The sequence below is a fragment of the Phoca vitulina genome, unplaced genomic scaffold (genome assembly GCF_004348235.1).
Source record: "Phoca vitulina isolate PV1807 unplaced genomic scaffold, GSC_HSeal_1.0 scaffold37, whole genome shotgun sequence".
Lineage (NCBI taxonomy): Eukaryota > Metazoa > Chordata > Mammalia > Carnivora > Phocidae > Phoca > Phoca vitulina.
This window is the reverse complement of record NW_022589740.1, coordinates 9,637,441-9,660,324: the sequence shown is the minus strand read 5'-3', so window position 1 is coordinate 9,660,324 and position 22,884 is coordinate 9,637,441. Positions and strand designations below refer to the sequence as shown.

Genomic DNA, 22,884 nt, shown 5'->3' with positions numbered 1-22,884 from the left:
TCTCTCAGTTCCACCCTCTCATTTAACACGTGGGGAAACAGGTGCAGGGAGTTTGTGAAACTCGCCCAGAGATAGAGAACGGAGATGCTGCATGTCTGTGTAGCCTCGTTACTGAGAAATCTTTCTTTAGTAAGAAAAGGTTGCACTGAGCCAAGTGAAGGACCAGGGTTCTTTTCATTAACATGAACATCTTTTCATTTATGTGGTCCTTCACAATTTGCAAAGCACCCCCTCAGCCCCGTGACCTAGTTTATTACACTACATCCACGAACTTATGAAGATGGCCCTTTTTCCCTTCTTTTCTTTGGGAGAGTTTTTGCATTCTCAGACTTGTGCTGCAGCAGCTGAATCTATGCGGATGCTTCACTTAAAAAAAAAATACACACACACACAATGAAATGAGATGTGTGCATATGTCCCTATATACGTCTCTCTGGAAGAAACATCACGTCTCTGTGAGTCTCGTGCGGTTCACAGCCTGGCAGACACGAATGCAGACAGAGAATGATCTTTGGTTTGAGAATTCCTGAATGTCACTGACACTTCCATAATAAAGGGCTTAAGAATGTGGACATTTTCAAGAGGCGTGGCAACATTTATAGGCAACTCTTTAATGAGTCTTATTTGGGGACAGAAAGGGGAGGTCGGCCAGCCCTCTTCATGTGGCTTTAAGCAGTTAAGTCCTTCAAAGGGCAAAGAGTGAAATCAAGTCATTTCTCCTCCTGAATTTTTCCTTCTTATTTTCCTTTGTTGTAAGGTTACATATAAAGGTATGAGTATAGGGACATTATAAAAGAGAAGGGATATCCTGTGAGGGAGGAAATCAGACAATAAATCCAAAAACACTACGGAAATTACAAATCCGAACTTGGGGGAGGGTGGGAGGCAACACGCTCTTTCACAGAGCTCTTCCTTACACGCCATGCAACTGTCCCCCAAAGCGGGAATGGAACAGACCAGACACACAGCTGCAGGACGGAGCTGGGGTCTGGGCTTTAGAGCTGTTCATGTCTTTGGGATTGGTCTGGGCATCAAGCGCCTTTTCCGGAATAGGCCAGAGAAGATAAGTCCAGTTTGGTTTTTAAGGCTTTAGTCAGCTCCGTGGCCAGCAGCTCGTGGAGGGACATGCCGTCGTGCGCGTACACCCAGTTCTTCCCTGTCCAGTCGTAGCGCTTGGGCCCACTGCAAGACAAAATAAATACGCAGGAAGTCCACGAGGACAGCCCTTGAGGACAGGTAGTAAATGCTGACTCCACAATGCCACCACCAAGAAACTGACCGGAAGAAAGGTCCAGAAAGTCAATTTAACAAGGCGTACATTTGACTTCTTGTCTCGGGGTCTTTCTATGTAAGAACAAGTACCCAGTTTATCCCCTGCAACAATCTGACAGAACAATTCTCAAGACCTGAAAACATCTGAACCCTCTCGATGAGTCTCTGTAAAGCACATTCTGAGCTTTCACTTTCCCGAACTCACAGAGGGTACCTGCTACGTCAGAGCAGGGTTGTTAAAGTGATGGCCATTCGTGTACTACTCACATGATTTGTCCCTTACCTATATTATTATTATTATTTTAGTACATTCATAACAACTGCAACCACTACCTCTCTCTACCGAAACACTTCATCACCCCAAAAGGGAACTCTGTGCCCATTGAGCAGTTAGTCCCCACCCTCTCCTCTCCCCGGCTCCTGGCAATCAGCCATACTATTTTTTTTTTCTTAATATAATTTTTCTTGGGACGTCTGGCTGGCTCAGTTGGTTAAGCGTCTGCCTTTGGCTCAGGTCATGATCTCAGGGTCATGGGATCGAGTCCCACGTCGGGCTCCTTGCTCAGCGGGAAGCCTGCTTCTCCCTCCGCCTGCCACTTCCCCTGCTTGTGCTCTCTCTCTGACAAATAAATAAATAAAATCTTTAAAAAGAAAAAGCAATGCAGTCCTATGAAAGATTGTTTTGGATGTGAGAAGTTGAGTGGAAAATAAATTTTTTTCTTGAGGAACACAGTATCTGTGATAGTAAATGGCTGCTTAGCAGATATTCTTTCCAGATTCCCATCATGAATTACAGATTGAACAAGCCTGGGGTAGGATCATATTGCTGGTAGGGGTGTCCAAACACGATACGGACTTTTTTGGTCTCCAGATATGACAGGGAATTCCTTCAGTGGAACCATGATAGATGGTTCTGGTGCCCTGCCTGATATTTATACAGCCACCAATCCCCAAAGGTGATGGCTGGGTTTGAACTGATCCATCCAGTTTCTCATATGGTTCCTCCAGAGGTAAAGGATAAGAATGTACAGTCCTCATGCATGGCTCTGGTTAGGGATGGGACAACTGTTTGAGGCCAAAGAGAACAGGCTAATTGGCCCACATAGGATAAAACACCCAAGTTCAAATTAATTGGGTCTAAAAAAGCAATGCAATCTATAAGGGTCTTGCTAGAAATGGGTGATTTCTGGAGTTGTTTGGTGAATTATAACATACTTCCTAGATGAAGGTGGGGCAAAGGAAGCATAACGTTTACTTATTTTGAACAAATAATTACACACCATGGCATGATAAACAGTATAATATTAACTGCCTAAAAATGATGTGAACATTGGGGCAGAAGAAGAGTTATAATTTATGTTTTTTAGATTTATTTATTTATTTGAGAGCGCGCGTCAGGGGTGGGGCAGAGGGAGGAGAGAAAAAAATCTCAAGCAGACTCCCTGCTGAGTGCAGAGAGGACTCGGGGCTCGATCTCACTATGGAGATCATGACCTGAGCCCAAATCAAGAGTTGGATGGTTAACTGACTGAGCCACCCAGGCGCCCCTATAATTTTTTTTTTTTTTAATGTAAATACCATTGGGCTTTCAAAGAACTGCATGCTGGTTATATTTGGGCCTTTCCCAATGCACAGTCAGTATGTTGTCTTTGGAAGTAATGAGTGACCCAGGAAGGCTGGTCTGAGAGCTTTTTGTGAGTGTCTCTCTATAACTCCCTTATAACGACCCCAACAGATGCAGGCCGATGAGGGGCCCTCTCTCCCTGCACGTTCTCAGGCCTGAGATGCAGCACAGGCGGCCTCCAACAAATCATTTATTCCACGAGATTGAAAGCACATCAGTGATAAACACAGGAGGGATTCACTGCCCTGGAGTTCCAGCTTAAGAGGCTCTCCCCCCTCCACAGGGCAGGCAGCCCAATTTCACAGAGGGAATTCAACCAACCTTTAGCGGGATGCTCCAAACAAACTAGAGGTCAAACTTGAACCTGCTTTGAAGACAAAGTGCCACTCGGTCTGAGGCCGCAGCAGCAAAAGTGGCTTTTTAAAAGGCAGGGCAGTGATTCCATAGAGAGAAACTGTGCAGGCCAGGTTCTGAAAAGTTATAAACTTTTTGCTTCAGATCCACATCCCAGTATCTGCTTACAGCAGCCGGATTACTGGTAGACCGAAGTTCCTGAAGCAGGGTTAACTGTCCTACGAGGATGGGGTGAGTGTGAAGCATCAGGTGTGCTCACAGACAGCCACCCACGAGGTGACCTTCCCTGTAAAGGTCCACAGCGCCACACCTCCCAGCTGAACAAGGACAGATGGGGACTTCTGGACATACCTGGAGGGCGAAGATAACCAGATCTGCTTGTTTGGGGTCTGCTTGTTGATCACGTAGGTTCCTAGATCTCCACCCAGTTTAACTGTTAAAACACCACTCTGGCGGATCAGGTGGCAAAAGCACGAGGAAAAGAGAACAAGACAAAGTTATCACTTTGTCACAATTGCTAAATTGCTTCCTATCTCGACGTTGGTACACAAGACACACCGCGAAGAAGCGCCTTTCGTGTTAGACACGGCAGATCACGCGGAAAGCACACTGCGCTGAGTCAGACTATGACTAGTCACGGTAATACTTAGACCTCGTAGTGCTCTCCCTCATTCCCTGGGAGGCTGGCGAGGGGAGAATTCTCATTATTCCCATCTCGAGGTGAAAAGACAGCAGTGGCTTGTCTGAGGAGTGAAAGCCGGCCAACGGGAGGCTGTGCATCCTGCCCGCTGCCTCAGTTCCCTCAAAGCCCAGCCAGAACGCACAAAAGGATGTTAAAAAACGCAGACCCCACCTCTACCGGAGTCCCACGTCAGCCCAAACGTCGGACAGGGCACGTTCATTACCAAAACAACGAAAAAAGGGAAAAGAGAAGGAAGCGGTCAAACCACTGGCTTTGCTGGTCTTAGAAGAGCCATAGAGCCAGCTCTGCTGGTAGAAGGCCAGCACTCCAGACAGGTTTTATCCTCAGACCCTTTCCGCGCATCTCACAAGCTGCTCTCAAGGGCTTTATTTTCCCCTAAAGAGCCCTGAATTCTCTAAAAGCCTGGTTGGTCTACCTTTGCTCAATAAATGCTCATTTAAATTTGAAAACACTCTTTCAACAAAGGAGCCCTTTACTTCCAAGGTCTGAGGTTTCTTTAGCATGTGCAGGATATTATAGAAGCAACCACACAGCTCAGTCCCTTTATTGGAGTTGGTGTGCAGGAGGCAGCCCCTCGCTGTCCCCCACCCCGGCATAAGCCACGGAGACACGCCACTGCCTTTCTCTGGGCTTCTAGAGCCCCTGTCCGACCAAGAGGCCCCGATGTTTCTTAGAACACTTTGTGTTTGGTTTGCAAACACAAACAGCTATTGAAAAGGTAAATGGCAGTGATAATAATAATACATAATAATAGTAATATAACTGACAGGCAAGAGAGGACTCTATTGGGTTATACTTTTTTAAAAAAAATTTTATTTATTTGAGAGAGAGAAAAAGATCTTACCCATTCTTGAGAGAGTGAGTGAGAGCGAGCACAAGCAGGGGGAGGAGTAGAGGGAGAGGGAGAAGCAGGCTTCCTGCTGAGCAAGGAGCCCAATGCGGGACTCGATCCCAGGACCCTGAGATCATGACCTGAGCCGAAGGCAGATGCTTAACTGACTGAGCCACCCAGGCGCCCCAGTAACATTTTTTTCTGATTAAAAAGAAAACAGAGGGGTGCCTCGGTGGCTCAGTCGTTGGGCGTCTGCCTTCAGCTCAGGTCATGGTCCCGGGGTCCTGGGATCGAGTCCCAAGTTGGGCTTCCTGCTCAGCGGGGAGCCTGCTTCTCCCTCTCCCTCTGCCCCTCCCCCTGCTTGTGCTCTCTTTCTCTCCCCTTCTCAAATAAATAAATAAATAAATAAATAAATAAAATCCTTAAAAGAAATTAATTTTTTTCCTTGAAACCCACCTTTACTATTTTGGTAGGACTAGCACCTTTCATTTACTTAAAAGTGTCTTGAGGTGCCTGGTAGCACAGTAGGTTAAGCGTCCGACTCTTGATTTCAGCTCAGGTCATGATCTCAGGGTCGTGAGATCGAGCCACCGTGTCACCACGCTCTGTGCTAGGCAGGGAGCCTGCTTAGGATTCTCTCTCTGCCTCCTTCCCTCTGCCCCTCCCCCTTCTTTTAATTTTTAAAAATTTTTCCCTCCCCCCCTTAAAAAAAAAATTAAAACTGCACAATTCAATAGTTTTAATATTTCACAAAGTGTTTTCATAAAGTGTGCAAACATCACTAATTCTTGGCTATTTCCACCACCCCAAAGAGAAACCCCACACCCATCAGCAATCCTTCCCCATTCCTTCCTGCCCCCATACAAACTTCCATGGCTTCTTTTTCCATGAGATAGCAGGCTCAGGGGATCAAGACATAATCATTTCCAGTTTAACCTATCTGTGGTCCTTCAGTGCCCCACTGTGCCTTCCCCCCATCACGTGGCGAGGTACAGGTGCAGTGGAGAGGGCAGAGGGCGGGGCTGAGTCATATCAACCCTGCCACCTTCCTCAGGACAACATGGGTGCTGCCTCCTTCAGAGACAAAGTACAAGGATTGAGGGGCATGGGTGCTCAAGGGTTGTGTACTCTCCTGATCACGGTCAAGCCCTAGAACAGGACGCCAAATCAGCGATGGCGCATCCAATCACTGAAAGCCAAAATCCACTCTTTCCAACTCAGAATCTTCTGGAATTATTCCAGGAAACCGGCCACTCGTTCACAAAGAGCCTATTAAGAAAGCAACTATGAGATTGCTTCTAGATGTGCAGACCTCAAGCTGTCTCCTCCACCTGGCTCCTTCCCTGCAGCACCCCTCCCCGCACAAGACCGAGACCCCAGCTGAGGCACCCCTGACGAGGTTACCCTGACCCCCCGACGGCCCCTGTGCCTTCCTCTCTGCATCTGCGCTGCCACTTGTTTGCCGGATACCTGCCCCCTCCCTCCACTACTCTTAAGCGCCTTGAGAGCAGATCTGTCTTTTCATCCAAGCACTTCAGTGTCCAGCACATCCGTTCTTAGTGTGAGATACTGGATGGACACAAATTACATCTGTGGAGGAATGAACGGAGCTGACAGTGACCAGGGCTGGTGATAACTCGTGCAAAGTTAAGGGCAAGGTTACACAAGGCAGACAGTCTCAGCACTTACCCAACTCCCCTCCTGTTCATTGTGTGTCATTATTTTTTCCCATGGAGCCAGAGGCTGTTTCCAGAGGAAACCGGCAAGAGGAGGAAGGAATGGAAGGAAATGAGCTGCTTACTGGTTCACCGGGAGTTCTTAATGCTCTTGGAACTATCCGCAAGTAGCCTAGATGAAGAGGGCTTTTTGTTCATTAGTATTATTCCTTAAGGGCCACCCTGAGGCTATTTTGGGAGTGTGGGCAGACTTAAATGCAGGGGAGGGGAAGGGAGGGGAGAGAGTCAAAATCATCAGCGGCTGCGGACAGGGGCACTAACCAGTCAGAACAGCCCCTGTCCACAGCTTGGTGGAGGCTTATTCCTGCCACTCAGTATCAGCCCTACACACTCGGGAGCAAAAGGAGCAATTTCTGTTGTCACTAGCTTGTTTTGTAGAGACACCTATGGGATGGCATGTTGAGTCAGGCGAGTTCAGGTATATGTGGCTTCCCACACTCCAAAAAGAGATACCCCTCTTAAGGAGTAAGAATAATGAATGTGAAGCCCTTTTCCAATTTAATCCTAATGGAAATTCAGAGAAGTAGAGGGATGTCACCCACTTCCCAGCTGAAGAACCTGGCACTCACAGAAGTTAAGATAATTCACTTACAGACTCTTGGACAGAAAATACAAATCCAGGATGATAGGCTAGATGCTTTGTCTCCATATCCAATAAAATGCTGCCTCTGAGCAAGTGTCTGTAACCTGGGACCCAGAGGTGGTCTTCAGGGGTCTGCAGACTGTCCCGGCCTGAAGCTGAAATTGTACACACAGGTGTATGGGGAAGGTTTTCTTGGAACAAGGTCCAGGAAAGGTTAAGGAACCTCTGCTATATGGCACTGATATGCCGACAGCTTAGTGAGTAAAGAACATGACAGCAGATTCTCATCAAAACGTCAAAGAGGCCAGGGCTCCACCGGGGGAAAAATGAAGGTGGCTTGGAAGTAACCCCTCAGACAGCACAGTCCTTCTCCCGGTCCTGATCAGATTTTGCCGGTCAAGTGCAGCCGACTCCATGGATCCTAGTGATGGGAGGTGCTTTCTGCTCTGGTGGGCAGTCCCCTCTAATGGCAGGGCCAGTGCGGGTGAGGCCTGGACCCAGACGCTGACCCCCCCAAGTTACCCACCCCATACGACAGCCAAGGAGCACTCACATTTCCCACTCCACAGGGAGCAAACAGAACAGACATGTTCTTGGGTCTTTCTGGAATACTGCTGTCAGTTGTCTACTTGGTCAGGACCAAGCTGGTAAAACGTCTATGATGCTGAGTGGCATCAATGAGAGTGTGTGTGGGCCCCATTTCGTTTATGTACTGAATCAACATTTATTAAGTCCCTATCATGTACTTGGCAATGTTTCAGGCACTGGGATACCAAGAGTGGACAGTGTCCTGGCTGCCAAGGAACTCAGTCTCCCATGGGAGCTGATGTGTAAATCGACAGCTAGTACACGGGGTGATCAGTGCTCTACGGACTCATCCTTGGAGTGCTGGGCAAGGAAGTAAGCGTGCTATCTGCCTGGAGCATCTAGGAGGACTTCCCAGAGGAGGCAATGCCCAACTGGACCCTGGGGACAGGGAAAGACTGCACCCCAAGAAAGCTCAAGTAACAGTGTTACGGGTATTCTCTTGCCTATAATGTAGTTTCAATAGATTTGTGAAATGTATAAGTTAGCGAGCACTTGAGAGACTCTAATCAGGAATTCACACCCCAGGGTGAAATAGCATTTCAAAGTTCTTAATCAGAAGTCCCAACAACAGAGTCAGCTACTGTATGCCTTTAGTTTCTACATCTATACTAGAGAATTTCCTAAGTAGTAAATGATTTGTTAGAAATAATTTTTTCCTGGTGAGGAGAATGACACTTAAGGTATATGGACTGGCTAGATAAACACAGGTGCCTCTCCCTTTGCAGGAATGGGTTACAGAATCTGGAAACCCCAGCAGCTGGGTCAGAGAGACACTCTGCAGGGAGGACTCCGGTAAGATCCTGTGACCCACCACTGAGCAAGAGCATTTTTTCTTTTAAAGATTTATTTATTTATTAGAGAGAAAGAAAGAGAAAGAGAGAGAACAGGGGGAGGGGCATAGGGAGAGAGAGAATCCTCAAGCTGACTCTTTGCTAAGTGCGGAGCCCGATGCAGGGCTCGATCCCAGGACCCTGAGATCGTGACCTGAGCCGAAACCAAGAGTCAGCCACTCAACCAACTGAACCACCCAGGAGCCCCTGAGCAGGAGCATTTGCTGCTAGATTCCAGGGGGTAAACAGAATCCAGTTGCTAGAACACTGGCACATTTGCTTCTAATGAAACACTCATGCAAAAATACTTGAGTCACTAAGTATTCTCACTAATGTTACAAGAATGAGTGGTGTGACTGTTTTTGTGGCATGTTAATGAATGTTTGTATGCATGGCCGAGTTTAGCCGGAGACTTGGTTTCCCTGTAAGTACAGCTAGTCCCTGGTGGGGAGGCTGGGGGAGAGGAGACCTGTAACTCCCCCGGCTCCACCATTCCACAGACAGTCAAGCTGTGGGGGCCAGTTAGTAAGGGTTCCCCAGCAGCTTGCCTTCTGAGGCTGTCTGCAGAAACACTTTGAATGCCCTGCCCCGAACGATGATGCTCACAGCAGTCCCCGAATCCACCTGGAAGCATCCAACCCTTTCTTGCCCCGTTGCCTTAAATTTGACCTCCACGTCCCTCACTGTCCTTCCAACCAGGCTTGAAATCTTCCAGACTCTGCTACCTACCTGCTCCATCTGATGGAGTCCCTTCTCTGTCCACAGTAATATCCAACAGCATTTCTATCACGTTAGCCTGACAGCTGGTTGTCCTAATAATTCCACTTCATAACATTTCTGACTATTAATTAATTGCGGTCAAGAGGATTAATTTCCGTGGGGGATTTTCTGGCAAAAAAGCAGCAGCTCCCTAAGGCGTAAACAGCATTCTAAAGGCAAAGGTGGACCACTACTCAAGTCTGCCACCTGGTGGCCAGTCGGTGTAGAGCGGCACTCCCTGGGCTTCAGGGCTCCGCGGCTCCCCCCAGTGCATTTAGGATCATCTGAGGAGTGATTACAAAAACTTAAAAAATTAACTCCCCTGTCCTGCCTGGGACATGCTCCCAGACCAACTAAAGAAAAATCTCTAGGGGTGGGACCCAGGGTGCACATTAGAATTCCAGGTGAGCTTTTCAAAAATATGTTTCCTGATAGTACACCCTAACCTGCTGATCAGAATCTCAGAATCTCCCAGAAGTGGGGCCCATGTCTGTGTGCTCTGAACACACCCTGCTTAAGGAGGAGTGGTTCAGGCCTCCCCATGCCCCCAGGAGAGTCATCCTGCTAGACAAACACAGGCCTGGGTCCCTCCCTGATTTACCTTCACGACTACTGAGTGGTGCTTGAGAACCTATATTTTTAAGCAGAAATGGGGCTCACAAAGGCCATGACTTGCCCAAGGTCACAAGCCTGGCGGGGCAGGGCTGGAACACCAACGTGCCAGTCTTTGGGTCCCACCCGTAACCGCATGCTGCTGGATGCTTAACTCCACTGGAGGGGAATTCTTTGCCTTAGTGAGCTAGAATTCTTAGGGAGGAAACAGAAAAAAATGAAAATAAGCAAAAAGGTACCCCAAATGAGACATCATAGTCTTCAAATGTGTAAGGTTTGTCTGCGAGGTCTTCGAAAAACTCTGCTAAGGAGTCCAGTGTCTTCTCCGCCAGTCTTTCATAGGTGGTCTCATCCAGAGAGCTGCAGGGGAAACATAAAAACCCCCCAAAACACACGTTTACCAAACTGCTCCATTTCATTAACGTCAAACCCACACATCTATTTATTTACTTATTTAATTTATTTTTAGTAAATACGCCCAATGTGGGGCTTGAATTCACAACCCAGAGATCAAGAGTCGCATGCTCCACAGACTGAGCCAACCAGGCCCCCCGACACATCGGTTTTTTACTTAAAAAATTCATGGGAAATAGCTACCATGTACAGAGAAAAAATTTAAGCAGCATGAAAGAGTTTATATAGGGGTGCCTGGGTGGCTCAGTCAGTTGAGCCTCTGCCTTCAGCTTAGGTCACGATCCTGAGGTCCTGGGATGGTCCGTTGGGCTCCCTGCTTAGTGGGGAGTCTGCTTCTCCCTCTCCCCCTGCTTATGCGCACTCTCTCTGTCAAAAAATAATAATAAATAAATAAATCTTAAAAAAAAAAGTTTATAAACAAACTTTCTTCCCAAATAAGCAGCCCCCATCCACAGAGTCAACTACGAATAACAGTCTCTTCTATATCCATCCAGAATTTTATATTCTTTTTATTTTTATTTTTTTATTTTTAAAGATTTTATTTATTTATTTGACAGAGAGAGACACAGCAAGAGAGGGAACACAAGTAGGGGGAGTGGGAGAGGGAGAAGCAGGCTTCCTGCCGAGCAGGGAGCCTGATGCGGGGCTCGATCCCAGGACCTGGAATCATGACCTGAGCCGAAGGCAGACGCTTAACGACTGAGCCACCCAGGTGCCTCCAAGAATTTTATATTCTTTTTAATATAGAAATTGAAGCACCTTGCAGTTTTTATTTAACATATCCTGGAAATTGTTCCATATTAGCACATACAGATATTCCTGGTATTTTATTTTATATTATTTATTCAACCTGACCCCTTCAGGTGGACATTATGCTTATTAAAATTGCTTGTATTATGATTAAAATTATGTTGGGCAAACCACAAAGTGGGAGAAAATACTTGCATTACATGTATCTGAAAAAGGGCTTATTTCCAGAATATATAAAGAACTAAAAAAAAAAAACAAACAAAAAACTACAAGTCAAAAGAAAAAGAAAACCCGGGGCGCCTGGGTGGCTCAGTCGTTAAGCGTCTGCCTTCGGCTCAGGTCATAATCCCAGAGTCCTGGGATCGAGCCCCGCATCGGGCTCCCTGCTCAGCTGGGAGTCTGCTTCTCCCTCTCCCACTCCCCCTGCTTGTGTTCCCTCTCTTGCTGTGTCTCTCTCTGCCAAATAAAAAAAAAAAAAAAAAAAAATTAAAAAAGAAAAAGAAAACCCAATAGAAAAAGTGGGTAAAATACTTGAACAGATATCATTTTAAAAAACATATCCAAATAGCCAGTGGACACATAACAAGGGGTATAACTTTATTAATCTTCAGGAAAGTACATTAAAAAATCACAATGAGATACCACCAGAATGGTTAAAATGAAAGAGACAGATGACATCAAGAGTTGGCCCAAAAGTGGAGCAACCCCTCTCCATTGTGTGTGTGTGTGTGTGTGTGTGCATGTACACGTGTGTATCACGGCCAGAGAAGCCGATCCTAGACCTCGAGAGAGGACGGCGTGTCACCTGGAAATCTTGGCCTTTGAAGTGGATGACAGACATGATGAGAGGGCCTGTGGTGGCAGCCTTGGGGTTAGGGGCTAATGTGCTGTGTGTGCGTGTGGAAGGAGGGTCCGTGGAGACATCAGACTAGCAACGCCGGGGAGCTCTGCACCAGAACCCACTGCTTCCTTCCAGGGCGCCCACTAGGCTCTATTCCTAGCATCCCCTGGGGTCCGCTGGGGTCATGTGACCCAGTCCCCCCCACTAAAATCTGAGTGAGGGACAAGTGCCTCTTCCAAGACGTCCATGCTCTTGCCCCTTTCTGTGGAATGGAACCTGGGCAGGGTGACCTGGCTTCTACCGTGTAGAGGACAGTAAGGTACGGACAAGTGATAGGTGGAAGGACCCTGGGTGCCTGAATCCCTGCCCGGAGGCACGCCCACCCTGGACTGTTGGAACACAGGGACGCAAACCACTGCTGCTTGAGCCATCACAGTTGTGGGCCTGTCCGTCACAGAGGCTTGGCCGACCCGAACTGCTAGGTCATCGAAGAGAGTAACAACAGAACTCTGGAAACGACCCAAATGTCCAGCAGTAGGGAACGGGTTAAATGAACTATGGTACATCCATCAAGTTTAATATTATTTTATTTAAAATAATGTGGCAGAGGGGTGCCTGGGTGGCTCAGTCGGTGAAGCGTCCGACTCTTGATTTCAGCCCAGGGCTTCATCTCAGGGTCGTGAGTTCAAGCCCCGTGTTGGGTTCCACACTGGGGCGGAAGTCTACTTAAAAATAAATAAATAAATAAAATAATGTGGTAGATAGTTGTTGATACGGAAAGATGCTTATGAGTGCTGCTGCTAAGGGAGAAGACAGGTTTTGGATGGGATGGGCTTTTTTCTTTTTTTAAACCGGTAAGAGAAAAGGAAAAAAATTTTTAAAAAGCTAATAGAAGTGGCGCCTAGGGGGCTCAGTTGTTAGGCGTCTGCCTTCGGCTCAGGACATGATCCCAGGGTCCTGGGATCAAGCCCTGCATCGGGCTCCCTGCTCGGCAGGAGGACTGCTTCTCCCTCTCCCACTCCCCCTGCTTGTGTTCCCTCTCTCGCTGTGTCTCTCTCTGTTAAATAAATAAATAAAATCTTTAAAAAATAAAAGCTAATAGAAGTATGAGCAGGTATGCACATGTTGTGTATTGAGAGAGAAGGAGGGAGGAGGGAGAAGGGCTCTCTGACGTGGAAGGGGCTTTATCTTACCCAGGGTCGCCCAAAGTTCCCGCTGTCCTCATATTCATCAAACAGACGCTCTGCTTTTTGACATTCACGATCCGATCGAGGCAGTGGAGCCTCAGACTCTAAAAGCCAAAGTGAAGAAGAACATTACCATTTCTCAGTGCATTACGGTCCCTGAACGCACGGTTTAAATAGCACCACTTCTGCATTCGGGAATAAACCACGTTAAATTTTTCCAGGGGTGTTTCTGGGATGTTTTCACCTTGTTTTAATGCATTACCTTGTGTTCATTCTCTCGGGCTCTCTCTAAGCCTGTGCTGTCCGATATAATAGCCCCGAGCCACAGGCAGCTCTTTACATTTAAATTTATTGTCACTTCCCATCACTTCCCACTAAAATTTGAGTGAGGGACAAGCACCACTTCCAGGACTCCCATGTTCTGGAAGGCCACGTTTCAAGTGTCCTGTGGCCTCATGTGGCCAGTGGCACACAGAACGGAGTCCCCATCACGGGAAGCTCTATGGGCGGCCCTGCTCCAGGCTATTCTGCGGTGTTTAGCACAGGCCAGGCGCGTGGAAGCATCAGCAAAGCTCCTGGAATTTGACTAATGCAAGCAACAATGAACAGCAAGAGGCAGATGTCTGCTGATGTCCAGAAGAGAGGATCGGACTGCAGATGGACAGGTTTCATTAGCATGACCTGTTGGGAGATAATGTGACCTGTTGATTTCCTCCCACACGTAACTGGAAGAGGGTCCAGGCGTTGTCTCCGGGGCTGCCAGCTCTACTGGCCGGCTGGAGAGAGAGATGACATAACCAGAGGACAGTGACAAACACCGAGGGGAGCCTGGCTGAGGGACCTGCCCCAGTGAGGGAGGGGACGGAGCCTGTAAAAGGAGAGAAAAGTGGTACATCAGAGTGCAGATGTCAGGGGAGAGGATGGAGAGGTGGCCATGGGGCCTTGTGAAGGCTCTCAGCTGGACTTCATCCTGGGAAGGCACCCAAGGGCTGGAAGGGGTTGGTAGTAAGATTCACCTTCTCCAAAGGTCACTCTGGAGCAGGGCTCAGAGGCCGCTGTTCTCTTGAGCCATCGGTGCCCTTGGCAGGCTCAGAAAGGAGAAGGCAGAGGGTACAGGGCTGAGAAATGAGCAGAAAAGGGGGAAACGGGTGCAGAGCACAGAGGGTGTGATTTTAAAAGGTTGGCTCCGAAAGAGAAGGAGAGAGCCAGCATGACAACCAGTTATTGCTACTGCACATTCTAGAGTGTCCCCTATCTGCTGGGTGTTGCTGCTCTCAGTCTTGATAGAAATGGATGTGGTTAGTCCTCATTACAAGTCTGTGAAGCAAGTACTATTATTATAGTGGTTCCTTATGACAGTTTATTCTATAAAGTCACCATGAACAGGAGGTTAGTGAAATGCTCCTACGGGAAATACAGGCTTAGCTTCCTGCAGGCTTCAGGTCACATGTGACCAGCTGATCCATACATAACCTCGTTTACATGCATTTCTGCTTAAAGACATCTTGTTTAATACACATTGTTGATACATGAACACTGAGCTCGGGGCCAACAGCACCATTACTGAGGCTGGAACGAGGCTGATCTAACACATGTGTTTTGTCCGTAAGGCCCTAAGCCTTCTCACACTTAGAACGCTAGACAGCACTCCGGCCCTATGCTCCAGGGCCATTTTAAACAGTAAAATCACCAACCAAAAACACAAAAATGCAAACAACGTGCCACTAACTAGGTGGTGGAAAGGACACTTGACCCCGTGGGAGCCGAGAGAAGAAGACAGAGTGTCACCTTGTTTGACCTCGGTGGGAACACGCAAGCATGGGGCGACTCTAAGTTTTTGCTGCTGTGTGTGTGTCCCAGAGTGACCACGAAATCCACCCTGGGTATTGATTTTGGGGTTACAGATAAATTTTACTGAGTAGGTGAATTCACAAGTCCAGGATCCATGAAACATGAGGATAGGCTGTATTTGTATTCTATGGATGAGGAACCGGAGCAAATCACTCGATACGTGGAGGAGCGGAGATCTGAACCCACACCCTCTGGCCCCAGGGTCTGGGCCACAAAGGAAAAGAATCACACACCTGGGAATCGTACAGGGTTTCAGACATGGAAGGGAAGTTCGAGAGCTAGGGGCTCAGAGTTTCTCCCCCTCCAGGATCCTGGCCTCTCAAATCCTAGGTGTGGTAGTCTGACACCTTCGCATTGCCTTTTTCCTGTTCCGTTTTTGGTTTTGACTTTTATATCTTGGATGGCTGTTCTTGGTGGGAGGTTTGCGCTAATGCAAGTTACTCATAGCCAGAAGTAGAAGTCTACATCCAGCTGTTTTTAATCATCAAAGGAACTGCTGCCGAAGTTGCTGGTCTCTTACCTGTTCTCCCCCAAGCTAACGTTCCCTGGGTACCTGCGCACCCTTTCCGAGCCCCCGAAGGCAGGGGTCATGGTACCCGCCACGCAGACTGGTGATGAACATTAGACAGGAGGACACGAATACCCCAAACACAGGGCTGGAGGGTGTCCAGTCAATTTCGGTTTTGGAGCATGTCAACAATAGTGGAGAGGCGGAGGGTGAGGCCTGGCCTGGGCGGCTAGCAGGGAGGCCAGGCCTCACCCCAGGGGTCCCCTCCACAAAGCACAAAGCTGCGAAGGCTGGAAGAGTGAGTCAGTTCTCACCCACCGCTGGCGGGGGATGGACGGGTACAACCATCCTTGGCATCAAATGAGTTGAATATTTGCTGGCCCCTCGCCTAGCAATGCCATTCTGAGGGATTCGGCCACAAAGAGCCTCTGTCCATGCACAGGAATGCCTACAGCAGCACCATCATGCCACCAGCACCATGGTGGTCACGCGGATGTCACCAGGAGACTGGACAGAGTGTGATGGGCTCACCCAATGGGATACTACCCAGCAGAGAAAACGAAAAAATGACAACTGTGTGCATCAGTGTCGATGAGCCTCAAAAACAACACTGAACACAAGGGGCAAGTCACAGCACAATAAATACAGCAAAATTTTTTTTCTATCAGCAGCACATGCTTTAGGGAGACATACATGGGGGTGACACTCTAGGAAAAGGAGGGGATGCCCGACAGAATTCAGGAGAGCAGATTCCCCTCAGGGAGGCCCAGCGGTAATCGGGAGAGCACCAGAGCCCTCCGGGGGACAGGTCATATTCAGTCTCTTACTCTGGTGGTGAGGATGTGGCAGTGTGTCATTAGTCTTTAAACAGTACAGATTTTTTTTTTTTAAGATTTATTTGTCAGAGAGAGAGAGCACAAGCAGGGGGAGCGGCAGGCAGAGGGAGCAGACTCCCCGATGAGGGACTCGATCCCAGGACCCTGGGATCATGACCTGAGCTGAAGGCAGATGCTTAACCGACTGAGCCACCCAGGCGTCCCGTGAATTTGTTTTTTCAATTGTGAATTTTATAAAACAGAAATCAAGCATTTCCACAAGTTCAGTTTAACATCTGAGCTGACATGTGCTGATGGGGGAAATACACACTGGATTTGGAAGACTGTTAGATATCTCAATGATTTTTCAGTACTGATTACATGTTGAGATGATAATATTTTGAAAAACTAGATTACCGGGATGCCTGGGTGGTTCAGTCGGTTAAGCGTCTGCCTTTGGCTCAGGTCATCCCAGGGTCCTGGGATCAAGTCCCGCATTGGGCTCCCTGCTCAGTGGAGAGCCTGCTTCTCCCTCTCCCACTCCCCTGCTTGTGTTCCCTTTCTTGCTGTGTCTCTCTCTGTCAAATAAATAAATAAAATCTTAAAAAAAAAAAAAAAGATAAACTAGATTACCTAAATGTACTGTTGAATTTTTTTTTAAACTAAGCTCTAGGCCCAACATGGGGCTTGAACTCATGATCCTGAGATCGCAAGTCACATGCTCTACCAACTGAGCCAGCCAGGCGCCCTCTGTGATGTTGAAATTAATTTTACCTGCTTTTTACTTTTTCAATTTAGCTACTAGAAAATTTAGAATTACATATGCAGCTCCCATTCTATTTCTTTTGGATATTGCTGTAGAAGTAGGAATACAGGGTAGAGAAAATAAGGGTGGGGAAGAGGCCCCCACAATGAACTCAGGTCCTGATTGAGTTCTGGAGTGCAGGGACTTTGGGGGTCAACCTGAGGACAGGTAAGGGCTTGAAAAAATTAAACAGTGGTCCCAGTTGCCATTGTCATCCACCCAGTTCCACAAATACTGGAGATGTGTGAGGGAACTGTGTTACAAAGTTCAACAAACCTGATTAATTTACTATGGTAGAGGAGGCCCAATGGGTGACCCATGTTGTTAACTACGTCCCAACTTCCCAAGACCCCTAATCCCAGTGTGTGTCCAGTGCCCACCTCCTGGGTGGCAGCTCTAAGTTGGGCATGCTTCTGAGTCAACAGTCCTTAACAGCCACTAGGTACCATCCCAAAGACCATGCCGTATCTTGTCACTGCCCTAAATTACAAACTGCGGGCAACCCATGGCCCCCACCAGCAGGGGTCAGAGTGCAAGCCAGGGCAGCTCCAGGTGGGAGAAGCACAGGAGAGGGGTAATAAGTGTCTCTGTCTCTGTTCTGCACTGGGACATCATGGTGCCAGGACGGCCATAGCTGCCTATATTTCCCAAGAAGGGGGGGAATCAAGTATCAAGGCCCCACTTTGAGTGTTGGCAACCAATCCTAACTTCTCTTCAAACACAGCCAAATAACAGGGCTGTGGGAAGTTCAAGTCTAAAGTCCAACTTCCAGAGCTCCACAGGCAATTTGGGCTGGATTTCGTCTGCCTCCTTCATCACGCACAGTCTGTCCAGCAGACCAGCCACTCAGCGTCCATATCCATCTGCCTTCCCGGCCCAGGCCCGTCTCTCCTTCGGGAATGCCCTTCCCTGCTCCCTTGTCACCTTCAAGACCCTGGTTAGGGGGGCCTGGGTGGCTCAGTCGGTTAGCCCTCTGCCTTCAGTTCAGGTCATGATCCCAGGGTTCTGGGATGGAGCCCCACTACCGGCTCCCTGCTCAGCGGGGAGTCTGCTTCTCCCTCTGCTCCCCCACTTGTGCTCTCTTTTCTCAAATAAATAAATAAAATCGAAAGACCCTGATTAAACATCGCGTCCACCCCCGCTGTGAGTCTTCCTCAACCCCATAGCCATTCTTTGGGCTTCCTCCTTTCAGGTCTTGGAGCGAGTGGGTCAGATGCTTCTTTGCTGCCCCCAAGGGAAGAAAAGGGAATTAACTTCCAGGGCTCAAGACTTTATGTTCCGTTAATCCAATGTAATCCTCACAACAGCTCGGCAAAATGGGCGGTACCCTTTCATCTCTTGACCGAAAAGGAAGCCATGCCTCGGAGAGGTTCCAGATCCCCCGAGGTCACACAGCTCTGCTGAATCGAGCCGGAACTTGGGAGCGCAGGCCGGGTCATTTTCCAAAAGCTTCGCTGCTCTAGCTCTTGTGCTCCACAGCCTGGACGTTTCCATCTCGCTCGAAGGGAGCGTTTCGTTCATAAAAGCCCATGCTTGGAAACATCGCTCTAGTATTATATATACGCACTATGCTAGACTATTATGTTGGTCTGTGTATTGCTTTGTTCTATTTATAGATATTTATGTACCACACTAATATTATACGTCACGGACATACATATGGACGTTACAGTACCTTGTACAGTATATAGTATCGCTTAGGTTGAAGTTCTGGCAAAGGGAAGTGGCGGGCTCGGCGCCACCCACGGACCCCCGAGAGCGGGTCCCCGGCCACTTCCCCTGCGTTGCGTTCCCCCCGCAGTTGCAGTGCATTGCCCTTTTCACCGGAAAGCAGAGGCCGGTGCAAACGTGACCCCGGCAAACAGAAGGCGGACTGCGCGGCCGCGCGCCCGGCAGGGAGCAGCGCGCACCACTGCCGCGCTCCACCGCCACGCGGCCACCAGCAGAGCGCGGCCACCAGCAGAGCGCGGCCCCGCCGGAGCGGACTGGGCGCGCGTGCCCGGAGCGGAGTGGGCGCGCGTGCCCGCAGCGTCCCCAGCGTGCGCGGCCTCCCTCCGCCGGCGTGCGGCCCGGACGGCCGCGCGGCGCCGGTACTCACGGCGTGGCTGGGTACGCGGGTCGCTCCGGTCCCGACGCGCAGGCCCCGGCGGCCGTAGAGCGGGGCGTCCCTCGTCGGGCCCCGGGCTCCGGCGCCTGCCGGGGCTGAGCCCGGAGGCGCCGAGCGGGGCAGGAGGCCGGCAGCCACGCGGCGCCCAAGCGTCCACATGCTGCTCCCAGTGTGCGGCCGCTCCGCCCTCCCGCTCCGGGGACGCCGCGGCGACACCTGGTGGCCACTGGTGGCAGGCGTCGCGGTTCGGCTCCCCGCTCAGGTCCCCTCTTCTGTAGGCTGTGGGAAATGGCCCGAGGTTAGACCTCAGGGAGAACTTCCCAGCATTCCACTATGTCTGTATTTAACACAAATGGAGAGTGCGCTTCGTGCAAAGCACAGGGCTTGCCCCTTGGGCAACTTGTGAACGCGTAACCAAGGTCCCTGACCTCGGAGACTTCGGCCTAGGGACACACTGCTGCAGAATTCTGTCTAGGAAGGATTTGCGAGCTGCAGGCTTGCTGTGAACTGGATGGGGTGCGGGTCTTGAAGCTGCTTGGCTGTAGTAGGTTATAGCAGTTAGGAGCGTGCGGACGGGAGAGGGATTGCCTGGTTTCCATCCAAACTCTACTTCCTAGCCCTGTGACCAGTGCGCAAGTTAATTCACTTCTCTGTGCCGCATCTGTAAAATGGAGTTTATAAAAATTTCTTCTTCTTAGGGTTGTTTTAAGGCAATTTAGTAGGTGTACTTATTTTGTCTTGAATAAGCTGGTTTCATACAAGGCAAAATCAATCTTTTTTTTTTAAATTTAATTAACCAACATGTAATGCATCATTAGTTTTTGATGTAATGTTCAATGATTCATTAGTTGCGTATTACACCCAGTGCTTAACACATCACGTGCCCTCCTTAATGCCCATCACCCAGTTACCCCATCCTCCCACCAACCTCCCCAAATCAGTCTTTTTTAAAGATTTTTTTTTTTTTTAAGATTTTATTTGACAGAGAGACACAGTGAGAGAGGGAACACAAGCAGGGGTAAAGATTTTTTTTTTAAGTAATCTATGTACCCAACGTGGGGCTTGAACCTACACCCCTGAGATCAAGAGTGGCATGCTCCACCAACGGAACTGGCCAGGCACCCCCGAAATCAGTCTTTTTTATTTTTATTTTTTTAAGATTTTATTTATTTGCAAACGAGGGAGTGTGTGTGGGGGGGGTCAGAGGGAGAGGAAGAAGCAGACTTTCCGCTGAACAAGGGAGCCTGATGTGGGACTCGATCCCAGGACCCTGAGATCATGACCTGAGGCAAAGGCAGAGGCTTAACCGACTGAGCCACCCACACGCCCCCAAATTGATCTTTCTTATATATGTATTATATATTACATGATGTAATAGAAATATAAATTATATATAATTATATAATCAATCTAAAAAAGATTATTATATAAACAGCATTATAAAATTGGTATATAATTATTAATTAGCATTAACTATATAATCAATATGATATAATTATACATAAATATATGTATTTCTCAGAGAAAGAGATCTGACCTGACTCATCCTGTACCCTCTCCATGTTCCCCATACTTTTGTCACACTTCCTAGTCCTTCACCTTGCTGTGCCCTGCTGTGCCTTAGGCCTTTGCTCTTGCTGTTCTTCTGAAACACTTTTCCTCCAGCTGATCACAGGGGGGCACTTCTCATCCGCAGGCCTCAGTGTGCATGTGCCCTCCCTAAAGAGCCCTTCCCTGACCACTGTACCTAAAGGAGACTTCTCCCTTCATCCGGTTTCCCTCCGGCACTTCCATCCATCGATCTCCTCCACAGTGATGAAGGATCTGGAAGGCAGGCAGGCCAGCAGGGACAAGCGCCGCCCCCCCCAAGAGGAAACCATCCTTAAAATGATTTTACACTACAATGGAAGGAGCCCTCCACCCTTTCCCATGTGATAGATAGGTGAAAAAAACCTGATTGGAAGACAGGCACAGAGAGGGTTAATCAGATTAAAACAGCCCATAAAACCCCCTAGACTTAGAAACTCTGGTGGCAACCCTCTCGGGTCCCCTCCCTCCTGGGTACCTTGTACTATCACTTTGCTAGCACTCAGTAAGCCTCGTTTTGCTGCGCACCACTCTGTCTGGTCTACCTCTTCATTCTTCCAATATGCATGACCAAGGAACGGGGGGGGGGGGGGGGGAACAACAAAGGAAAAATCCTGTAACAATAGCATGTTTCCCAAATGGCAAATACATTGTTTGCGTTTTACCTGCTAAACTGAAAGTCTGCCTTACTAGACTATAGGCTCCTATAGGCCCCGTGTCTGTGCTGTTCACCACTGTGTCCCCAGTGCTGGGCATGGAGCTGGGCATGGTGCAGGGTAAGTAAGGTGCTCAGTAACTGTTGGCCAGATGAAGGAATGGATGAATAACCCTGCTCTGACCTGTCAGATAAGCTTTACCTATAGAATAGGGATAATAGGAGTACTCACCCCGTAGTGTGGCATGAATTAAATGAAAGAGTGTACAAACTTTTTGGTAATGGTACCTGGGTCATATTAAGATCTCAACAGTTACTGTTCCCTTTCTCTGTCACTGAGTCTTAGGCTCAGCTCTGACCCACTGGAGGCAACCTTGGGCTAGTGATTGAACCCCTTGAGCCGACAGAGTTTATTCCATCAAGTCATCTCGGGACACCTGGGTGGCTCAGTCAGTTAAGCATCTGCCTTTGGCCCAGGTCATGATCCCAGGGTCGTGGGATCGAGTCCTGCATCGGGCTCCTTGCTCAGCGGGGAGCCTGCTTCTCCCTCTCCCTGCCATTCTCCCTGCTTGTTCTCTCTCTCTGTCAAATAAATAAATAAAATTGAAAAAAAAAAAAAGGAATTTATCCCTCAAGTTATCTGTTGAGTGCCTGCACACGGTTCTAATGCTGGAGATACGGCTATGAATAAACAAAACTCCTCACTCTCTTGGAACTTACATTCTAAGATCTCCAATGGCCCAGATATTTTCTCTTAGATTCTGCATCACGTAGCAGCTGGAATGATCTGTGGCTGAGTTTCGAGCAGATGAGGAACGCGAATGGCCTAGCCTAATGACTTAGGAGGGCAGGGGGCTGTCCTCGGCTTAATTTCATCCAGTTCCAGCAGGTTTCTAAAATCATTCGGCGGATCTCCTTGACCTGTGCATGTTGGAGAGTTTGCTTGATAAGGCACAACAAGTGATGGTGTGACTGCAGCTCTTCAGTCTGAGAGCCCGTCAGCATCTGAGGAGGTAGAGGACTGCCAAAGGAACCCAGGCCTCCTGCCTTCCCGGGCCGTCCTCTTGATCTACAGGCGCCGAAAACGGCAGTTTCCCTTTTTTCGGGAACCTCAGTCCCAGGAAGGGCTCTGATTGGCTCTGCTGGGATCATAGGCCCGCCCCTTGGAGCAATCCGTGTTGCTAAGGGGATGGGGTAAGCTGATTGGTCAGGCCAGGGGGCCAGGGAATAGTAGCCGACCAAGCAGGTGGGAGAGTTTGCCCGGGAGCTAAGAAACGAGTGTTACCCCGGTAATTCCACATTAGATGCTAAAAACTTAAGTCTCCAACTAATCACACATCCTTGCCTGGCCTTGGGCTTCAGCTCCGTGCTCTGATTCAGAGCCTAACACTTAATTTACCGCCAGGAGGTGACTTCAGCTCTGGGGAAATGCAAGTCCGTTGCATGTGCTTGGATTGATTGATAAGAGAGA

The 22,884-nt window shown here is 48.7% G+C and overlaps 1 protein-coding gene and 1 non-coding gene across 2 annotated transcripts; both read right to left on the bottom strand.

Moving 5' to 3' along the window:
• Positions 1–591: 591 nt before the first annotated feature.
• FXN (frataxin) lies at positions 592–19,359 on the bottom strand. The gene is made up of 5 exons (XM_032427642.1): positions 19,163–19,359; positions 13,092–13,189; positions 10,133–10,253; positions 3,602–3,699; positions 592–1,182 (listed from the first exon to the last, which is right to left on the bottom strand). Exons 1-5 carry the CDS (start codon positions 19,328–19,330, stop codon positions 1,032–1,034), a joined length of 636 nt encoding a protein of 211 aa, XP_032283533.1. The 5' UTR covers positions 19,331–19,359; the 3' UTR covers positions 592–1,031.
• On the bottom strand, positions 16,932–17,004 carry TRNAA-UGC. Its single transcript has one exon. It is a non-coding gene; the product is annotated as a tRNA-Ala (tRNA).
• Positions 19,360–22,884: the final 3,525 nt, after the last annotated feature.